General features: G+C 48.9%; 1 protein-coding gene across 3 annotated transcripts in view; it reads left to right on the top strand.

The window, feature by feature from the left end:
- The first annotated feature begins 6023 nt into the window (after positions 1-6023).
- The window catches only part of adgrd2 (adhesion G protein-coupled receptor D2), a 31022-nt gene continuing 27543 nt past the window's right edge, over positions 6024-9502 (top strand). For all 3 annotated transcript variants that reach the window (XM_053871814.1, XM_053871813.1, XM_053871811.1), the window contains exons 1-4: positions 6024-6371; positions 8082-8133; positions 8215-8445; positions 8561-9190. In XM_053871814.1, coding sequence (XP_053727789.1) covers positions 6327-6371; positions 8082-8133; positions 8215-8445; positions 8561-9190 — 958 coding nt within the window. In that variant the 5' untranslated portion in view covers positions 6024-6326. The remainder of the gene's footprint in view (positions 6372-8081; positions 8134-8214; positions 8446-8560; positions 9191-9502) is intronic.

The following is a 9502-nucleotide window of genomic DNA, read 5'->3' as shown; positions in this document are numbered from 1 at the left end:
TCTTTACACGCTCGAACACGCGCGCTACACGGTCGCAGCGCACTGCAACAGCGCCTCCAAGCGGTGCAAATCACACTCGCAGGCAGGATTCGAAGTGACGCACACGCCTCCCATCCACTCACTACGCACGCACGCGCACGCACGCACGGATTTTTCGCATGAAAAACATTTCTTTTTTTTCTTTCGTGATTTATTTGTTCATTTATATATATTGGATATACTTCTTTTCCTGCACCAAGTTGGGGAGAGCAGTGAATGAATACTTTCACCTACCTGATGAACGCGGCAGGTGAGTCACTCCGCTACAGTCTCGGCGCAACTGCGCATGTCCACATCTTGCAGCGTCATAGAGGGTTTTCATGGCGCGTCATCAAACCCAGAAGCTGCCACGTTGGAGGTACACACTGCTCAGCACAGAGCGGCACTGAAGGCCATTCTGCAGAGTTTCCTTGAAAATATGGTGAATTACGGTCGTGTTTTGGATTGTATGAATTGTACCGATCGTGAAAAACATTTGGAATTTTATCAACTTCCCAAAGTTATTACAAATGAAGAATGCCAGAAGTTAGGTTGGTTAGCGAAGCTGAACCAGGACCTTGGTGGCAAAACTGTGGATAACATCCAAATATTTTATATTGCTGTGGAAGAGAATACACAGAACCTTTATCAGAGCATGTTTATTGATGCCAACTCACAGTTTTCAGGACGTTCCCTTAAAAACCCCATCTCACACACACACACACAAAAAATACTTGAGCACAAACTAAAATAGCACACAAACTCAAAAAGAAATGTGAAAATATTGAAATACGTCACATTCTCACATAAGATGCAAATGTGGTCGATGACTTGGTGAGACAGTTTCCTGACCCATCCGCACGCCATCTGGTTACACGGCTCCAAACTCCGGTGACAGTTCAGGTTCTCGGCGGAGGATGGTGGATTGGCGAAAAAACGGGCAACTGACTGTATGTCCTGTCACTCCCAACTTGTTTCGGCGAGCCTTTCTGTTTTATTTTGCTTTTGTCCATCGCACTCCATTCACAGCCTATGGGGGTGTTTACAAAGAGTGTCTCCAACATGGCGGCTGCCGGGTTGGATGACGCGTCGTGAAAACACTCTATTGCAAAGGCTACTGTTTGTAGTAGTTTACGCATCCACGCCCAATTTTAAACCGATATCTTGGCTGAATCGATCGCTGAAGTACGTTCTGATCCCTGAATTGGTTGTTTTTCTGTCAAAAATGAGTGAATGAAAAGCAGGCACCAGTGCACCTCAAACGTCTCCCGATGACACGAAACCTTGGGTAAAATCCAGACGGTGATCCAGATCACTCCCGACATTAAACCGTTGTCCCGTGTCACATGTTTCCTGAGCATTTCATCCAAATCAGTTCATAAGGTTTCAAGTTATTTTGAATGCAAACCATCAAAACCTTCCTGGCAGAGTCATAAAAGGCCTGTTGGTTTGGTGCCACGGGTGTTCACATCATGGCCACTAGAGGGAGGCATCAGTCTTGTTTCATGAGTCCTGTCGTGAGTGGATTTAAACAAGTTACATAGCTGACACTTTTGTTCCCCAAGGCTTGTGTCTACGTGGGAAAACCTCGGAGTGTTAAACGCTGGATTAAATCAATAAAAACAATATCATAAAATAAGTCTATTTTTAGAGAGAAAATGGCTTTCTGTTTTTATGAGACTGCAGCGGGAAATAATGTGTTCTATTGAAGTGCACCCCACAAGAGTATTGCACCATGGGGTCGTCCTGAGTGACAGGTTTTTGAAAAGCCTCTATGAAGGTTGTATTCTGTGTCTGGTAAAGAGAGTGTGTCAAGCCATTCCTTCATCTGTAAAAGTGGCCTGAACAGAGTCGGACACCTTCAGGGACACAGTCGACACTGATTCCTGCTGAAAGTGTTCCTTCCAAACTGCCCTCTCGTCTTTGTTTCATTTGGAGAAAAAAAAGAGAAACAGTTTGGTTTATATGGCTGCTTCTAAAGGCGGTCTCCGTAGCAACAGAGTGACCCCAGCTGCTGCCGTTTTTTGGGCCCTGGGCAGTCGCCCTGATTGATGGCCGAGGGCCGGCCGTAAAGACGGTCTGCTCTTGCCAGATTAGAACCGGCAAACACGGACCACTGACCAGCCAGGAATGTTTGTTTGCAAGGCATCTCGCCTGCACTTTTCCAGTCGAATATCGAGACAGAAAGAGTGGACGCACCTGGCCTACATCTGGGGGCGAGTCAGGTTGGACGCAGGGAATTGAAAAAGGTCGCGTGGCTTGAGATTGCGTGTGCTCCGAATAGTTGTCTGCGCATGTGGAGTGAGGTAAATATTTCTCACCTGTGGACTGTGCGTGGCTGTGCCTTCTGGATGAGGGCAGGGTGTCTAAGTGTGTGTAGGCATCTGACCGATTCGTGTGTGGCCACGCTATAAAAGTTTGTGTGGATCCTCCGGGAAACAGGTCTTCCTTTGCCCCACATGTAGGTCAGTGGCCTTTTGTGTCGGACCACGCCGACCCACCGAGTGTTTGACGTGTCCATAGCATTCTTGCACTCCACAGGTCGTCGTGGAGACGCACCAGGCGCAGGCGGGGTTACAGTGGCGTGGCAGGACCAGGGTCAATTATGGCCGCCTCTATTGTCCGCCTCCTTACCCCGGCCAGGCCTGAGCTAAAGAGGGGAGGAGGCCTGTTGACATCAGGCAAAACAATCTCAGTTCATTTATCAAGTTCGGAACAAGACGACAGCCAGCTTCACAGCTTCCCTGCTCCGGTGGTCAGCGTGACTGAGCTCCAGAGATTCTACAGGCGTCGGAGGCTCAGTGATACTTGTAGCGGCCCACGCTTTATGACTGCAACTACAGCTCAACTATAACTTTCATTTTCCATATTAATACTTCATATGTGTGCAGCTCAAGAAAGCTGCTGCTAACCGTGATGTTCGCAGGTCATCCTACTCACAACACCCCCTACAGGCCGGTGGGTGAAGTTCGTCAACTGCTGGTCGGTTAATTCATACTCCACATTGCCTAGTAGTGAGTGTTGAAAAGAGACCTTTGAACTTTGCCATTCAGGATCATCTATGTTTTTAAATAACTTTTTCCTTTTTCATCACTATAATAAAGTGTCACTGACACACCTCTGGAACAGCATGAAATGATCATGATCGTCTACAAAGGCCAGAACCAGAGCCGAGCGTGTGTGAGGTCACTGGAGGTGGATCCTGTCTGAGCTCCATCAGAAAGCAGGTGAAAAAGCTCTTGGGCTTCAGGATCAGAGGAGAAATGACGATGTTCTCATGGAGCCAGTGAGCATGGAAGCCTGTTCTTCTCACCAAAAGATGAAGAGCCTCATCAGAACCATGTGAAGCTGGTTTAAAGAATGAAGGAGGAGTGGCAACCATCTGCGTCTGCCTCAAACCAACATCCTTGGTTCACATGAAGCTGCTCTGCTTCCTCAGAAACCCCTGAGAAAAACAAACCCCTCACTATTGGCTGGTATTGCCACCACTTCCACCGCTTAGCGCGCCGGTGTTTGGTCCCTCCAGTGACATCACTAGGCAGATGGAAACCAATTTCTGTTGAATTGTTTTGTGTACACGGAGTGAAAAGCCAGTACCTCTTCTCTCCATCTATCGGTGGATGTTGGGGTCGGTGCCACTTTGAGCTTCGAACTAATGTGAAACTGTATAACACACAAGAAACTGTGTTCAGCGTGAGATGAAAGACACTGATGTACCTGACCCTGAATCAACAAGTCAGAGGAATCTTTCAACACGTCAGTGTTTCTGACTCTCCTTCAGCGATTTAGACCAAAGTCAATCACAAAGAAATCCATAAATCACGGCCTGAAACCCCACTGTGACCCAGAAACAAAGCCACGTACACAAAACAGTGACCCCAGTGAGTCATCGGCTTCTGAATAAAAGTGCACACAAAGCTAGTCGCTTGTTTTGTTCCACACTTCTGCGTATAACAGCAAGGAAGACCGGGAGCACTTGCTGATTCAGTTGTTTCCCGCCGTTCGCTGTTTGTGGAAACAGTTTCTCTGCTTTGGCCCGAGTCAAGCAAGGCCCGAAACAAATGCGCGACATGTTGCTGGGACGTGAAGTAGGTCAGGGCTGTTGTGCTGAGGTGTTGTCAGGGGCGACGGCAGCAAATGCCTGAGCATCCTTTGCACTGCGTTTCTCTTCACCGCCAATGACTTTACGACGCAGCTCAGTGGCCGAGCGCAGCTCCTCCCTGTTTCCACCAGCTGCCAGCTTTTACGAGAACCTTGTTTTTACTGGTCTCCTTTGTCTGAAGAGATACATTGCAGTTGAAGTGGTCGGCCTGAACAAGCTGCCTCAAACACGGATGGGCTGCGACGAGCCTCTGCGAGCGGGACGAGGTCCTTTCTTTGTAAAATTAAGAAACAATTGTTGATTTTTGTTCTGAGCCTGGGATTTGGGGTGGACTGACTCATGAAGCATCACGAAGCCGTGTGCCTCAGAGGCCACTGGATGGCACTCGCTCATCTCTGACTGTGAACTATTGAAGGTCTGGTGAGGCTTCATGAAACAGTGTCTTCTTTTTCATTTTTAAAATGATGTGAGGTTTCATTTGGAGCAGAGAGCGCCATCTAGTGGGCTCGCAAAATGACGACACTGTATCATGAAGCCTCATCAACCCAGCACTAGTTTGAAGAACTGCTCTTATTAGTGATGAAGCTTCATGAAGCAGTGTCTTCATTTTCAGGGCACAGTCGGTGGCGCTTTTTCATTGACATAGTTGCTCAGAGATTTCAGATCTCATAGCACCACCTCGTCAACTCTGAAGATGTGTTTCATGAAGCTTCATCACTCCTTCAGTACCAGTACATGTGGCCTCACTGTGCAGAGAGATGAACCAGATCCCTCAGATCAGACGGAGAAATGTTGGCGAGTCAGGCACTCAAATTTGGCAGGTCGGACTCAGGATCAGAACTTGAGGAGTTTCCTCAACACAATGTGTCACTTGTTATTTACCTGATGCTGACTCAGACTCAAGGTTTCCCAAATTGAGACCCTCTGGTCCAGTTGTCATGAAAGCCATCAAGATAAGTCACTGTCAGTTTCTTATTTATCTGTCTGAGAAATCCAGCTGTTTTCAATCCAAGTGCTCAGTGCACATGAAGAAGAAGAGGAGGCTGGTTTGAAAGAGACCACTAGCACTAGCTATACAGTATGACGTAAATGTGGCTTCTAAAACCGTCTGGTTTTGGACGAAGATGAAGTGCCCTGTTGGGACTAACCCAGCTAACTGGAGAATTGGTGGCCGGCCTCTGAACTGCATCCAGGCCTTGCGTTTGAGAGCCCTGTTGTAGACTGTTCGTCTCCTGGCGCTGCTCACCATGTTGTGTCTGAAGCAAGATATTTATTCAGTTGTTTATTTGGTGCAGTCCTCGATCTGATCCGTCTTTCAATGAGCCTAGAATCGACTGCATTTCAGCAATTTCAGATGGCAATGCGCCATCTGAACCCCAGCCCCTCATCCACCCCATTTTGTTTGACCTCATTATTTACTTATGTTTTCTTGAAGTTATTACCATGAATATTTCACTCTATTTAAGTTGCATTCCCTGTCATCCAGTAGTGTCTGCGTCTTCATCGCACGCCTTGCCATGCTGCGTGTGTGGCATGTGCAGTCGCACTCTCAACAACAGCCTCCGATGTGCGACAGCAATAAAGCTGGGAGAAGTGGCTCTCCATCCGACCAAAAAGAGGTTTGTAGAAGTTGAACGGGCCTAGTTCCGCCGGGCTCTCCAGGTGCCAGAGGAGGCTATGGTTCTGCGGCGCAGTTTCACTGATCATTAAGTTTAGTTGGAAGAGTAAATAAGAGCGGCGTGGTAAACATGTCTACCACCCAGCTGCTCCCGGCCAACTCTCCCAACGCTGCTTGCGTAAGAAGCATTCTTTCAAAAAAAACGACCCAATTTACATGACAATGGGACAGACTTCAGGGTGCTGAAGAGGGAGGAGTGTGGGGTCTACAGTGAGCCAGGACGAGACACTGGGAGGACTGGACCCTCAGCCACAGCCGGAAGGAGGATCAATGGAAGACGTGGATTTCCATGCATCTGTTTTGACGGACTAGGAGAGCGTGACGTCCCTCTGCAGGGAGGACAGATTCCTAAGAGGCAAAAAAAATGAGCGGCATCACCCCGTGCTCCGCCGCTGATGCGGTTATCGGCTGAGCCCGAGCACTGCCATGTTGCTTTGTGGTCCTGCCACGCAGATGCTGACCTCCTTTGCAAGTTTTCCTGTGGTTCTTTTATCTTAACACAGTCGGGAAAAGGCTTGTGGTTTCACCATGGCTGGACTTCTGCACACTGTCCTCACACTCCTCTCCCTGCTGGTAAGTTTGTCCTGGCTTTTTCTGTCTCCTACTACAGCAGGTGCAGTGTTCTGGTTGGATGAACGCATGAGTCACCAACTAGTGATGAGCAAAACAAAGACTCAAAGTGAGAGTCAGAACTGCTCATGCAGCCCAGGTGGCTCGTCTGTGGGTCTGTTTCATGAGTGACGGGTGTGATGATGTCATAGGAATCCGTTGAAACTTGACTTTGAGACAGACAGGACTTCTCAGTTCGATAGCTCATCAAGTCTTTTGTTCTGTGGCGGCAGGCTTGAACCCTCCGCAGCCTTTCGCCCGTAGCTCTCCAGTGCCTTCCTTTGTGACTTTCTCGCCCACATACGTGGCACCTACCATCAGACACTTTACAGCCCACATGTCCATCTCATGAGGTTAACACCTGAGGGGAGAGGAACTCAGTGAGCGAGAGTACTGAGAGAGCATGAGCCGGTGATCTGAGGGATGAGGTTAGTGACCCAGAGAAGGCAGAAGGTCCTGGACCAGCCACACATGCTCGCTTCCTTCTCGCTTCCTTTGGCGACCAAAGACATGGTTAGTGAGAAGCACCAGTGTCCTCATTTCTAGTGCCCACCAGATGGCACCCACAGCTCCATGGTTTTGAGATTAGATTAGATTAGATTAGATTACATTAGATTAGATTAGATTAGATTAGATTAGGCCCATCATATTTTTCTCTTCAATAATCAAATCTCACAGCTCAGAGTAGCCACACATCAAAACAAAAATATGAAATGTTTGTTATTTCAATGTTATAACAACTTAAAGTTGGCAAAATGGCAGCCACGCGCAAAACACTCAGAGGCCACTAGATGGCGCTGTCTGCTGTAAAATGTTGGGCGTGGAACAACTCACAATGAAACCTCACTTCATTTCTAACCCCAGAAACTACAAAGGACTACAGATATGTGCTGAGCCAGGGAGTTTCTACTGGTCACGAACATCAATCAGTGGAACCGTTTAAGATGATAAAGCAGCTAAAACAAACCAGCTCAAATAGCATCAAATAAAACTGCCAAAAACCTTGGTGAGACCTTGTTGTATTTTGACACGTAAGGTTGGTGTAGCAGCATAACCTGGTGACCCCGAGACCAAACCTGAGCCACGGCATTCAGGAACACGAACACGTGCTCCTCCTCCTGAAAGATAAAAACGTCATCGTTCAAGACAATATACAGCAGTGGCTAAAAATGTTGCTCTGTGAAGTCCACAAGTGGCTCTGTTTACAGTGAGCGTCATGATTCTCCCATGATTCTCTGTGACGTCTGTGCGAACATATTTTTAGAGCTAAGTTACTCAGAAATGGATGAAATAATACCTGGAGGTATAGAGCCTGGAGGTTCTATGGGCACATGCAAGGCCTTCTAACTGGGTGAAGGGTTGCCCCCTAAATCAGCCCTCCGATAGTGCGCATCGTCCCTTTTGTCATGGTTCTTTCAAACCGACAGAATCATCTAAGGTGACGTTTCATCTTGCCAGCACTCTCTAACCACGGGTGACCATTCATTCATTTAAATACCAAGAGTTTGTGGTGGTGGTGTTGGAGTACAATGTGTCAGGAGGATCTATGGACGACCATCCGTAAGCTTTCAAAAGGGTGTTGTTTACTTTTGATCGGTTTAGCTGTTAAAAAGATCTGACTTGTTTTTATACCTGAGCAGTTTGAATGAAGTCCACTACACGTTGTCCCTGTAGGTGGCATGTGAGAGTGAGCCAACCCAAGCGGGCAAAGACGGCGAACCACATGGTGAGAAATGTTCTGACTCGATCAGAGTGACGGGGCCGATTGGTGGGTTTCACTTCTGTGTCCGGATCTCTGGCCCTACAGGACTGGCCCGGTCGGTTCACCTGACCTCTGACTGGGCTTTCCAGCTGGTCAACCACTCTCTGGCCTTCTCCGCCGCCGACAGCTACTGCAGAGGCCAGTTCAGCGCCCTGCCTGCTCTGGACCAATCGGAAGGAGCTGCGGAACTGCTCCGCCAGGCTGGACTCAAGTCGTACGTTTGGGTCCGAGATCCCAGCAAACATGTGTCCCCAGCTGTGGCTGTTTCCAAGCAGTGTAAGTGTCCTGACAGAGACCGGTGTGGTCATGTTGAGTGAGGGAGAAACGTGTTCTGTTGGAGAACCGTCCCAGGTCCACGCACCAGTGCAAGACATCTTTTGTGTCCTTGCAGATGTCCAGTTCCCGGCACTTCACTTCCCAAAAGAGTCTCGGGAAGGCTTCGCCCGGGTTAATGTGTCCTTCCCAGCTCTGTCCGTCATCAGCGTGTGTGTCCGTGTTCGCTGGGACCCGGCCTGGAACGAGGTCTCCACCATTTTCTCCTACGCCTCTCCGGTCTTCACGAACGAGTTCCAGCTGCGGGGCCAAGCGGACATGCAGGGGAGAATCCTGATGGCCCTCATCATCCATGGAAAACACCTGCCCTACAAGGCCTCCTTCACCAGCGACGGCCAGTGGCACCAAGTGTGTGTGACCTGGTCTCGGAGCAGGGGGGACTGGGCCATCTATGTGGATGGACAGAGCAAGGACATGGGTTCAGGAACCGACTCCTCAAGAGACCTCCATGCGGACGGAATACTCATCCTGGGTCAAGACCAAGACTCGTTTGGGGGGAATTTCACCGAGCCGTTTTTTGGGACCATCACTGATGTCAATGTTTGGAATATGTCTCTGGAAGCCAGGCATGTCCGAGCACTCCACGAATGCTCGCCTGCAACCCACGACCTGCTTTTTTCCTGGAACCTTGACAACCTCATCATCCACCCGGACGTCCACCGGGTGCAGGCCTCCTTGTTCTGTCCAGGTAGGACTTGTTCTTGTACGGTCTCATGAGCTACTAGACCCAGGGGTTCAAGGTGAGAGCACGAGTACCTCAGGGGACGTCTCTCCGCCCACTCATATTTGCTGAGGTCAGGACAGACTGACAGATGAGTTTATAAAGAGTGATGGACAGAGGTCAAGGAAGGCAGGGAGGAGAGTGCAGGCAGGCTGGGACTGCAGGAGACCACTCGCTGGGCTGATCTGTGGAGTGAATCGCAATGGATCTGTGAAGAGTTTTCATAGGTGAAGCAGTATTGCAGGGTTATTGCAGGTCAAAGCCCATGAATGACCGCAA

The sequence above is a fragment of the Synchiropus splendidus genome, chromosome 7 (genome assembly GCF_027744825.2).
Source record: "Synchiropus splendidus isolate RoL2022-P1 chromosome 7, RoL_Sspl_1.0, whole genome shotgun sequence".
NCBI classification, from domain to species: domain Eukaryota; kingdom Metazoa; phylum Chordata; class Actinopteri; order Syngnathiformes; family Callionymidae; genus Synchiropus; species Synchiropus splendidus.
The sequence above is the reverse complement of the archived record's forward strand: the minus strand, read 5'-3'. Positions and strand labels throughout refer to the sequence as shown.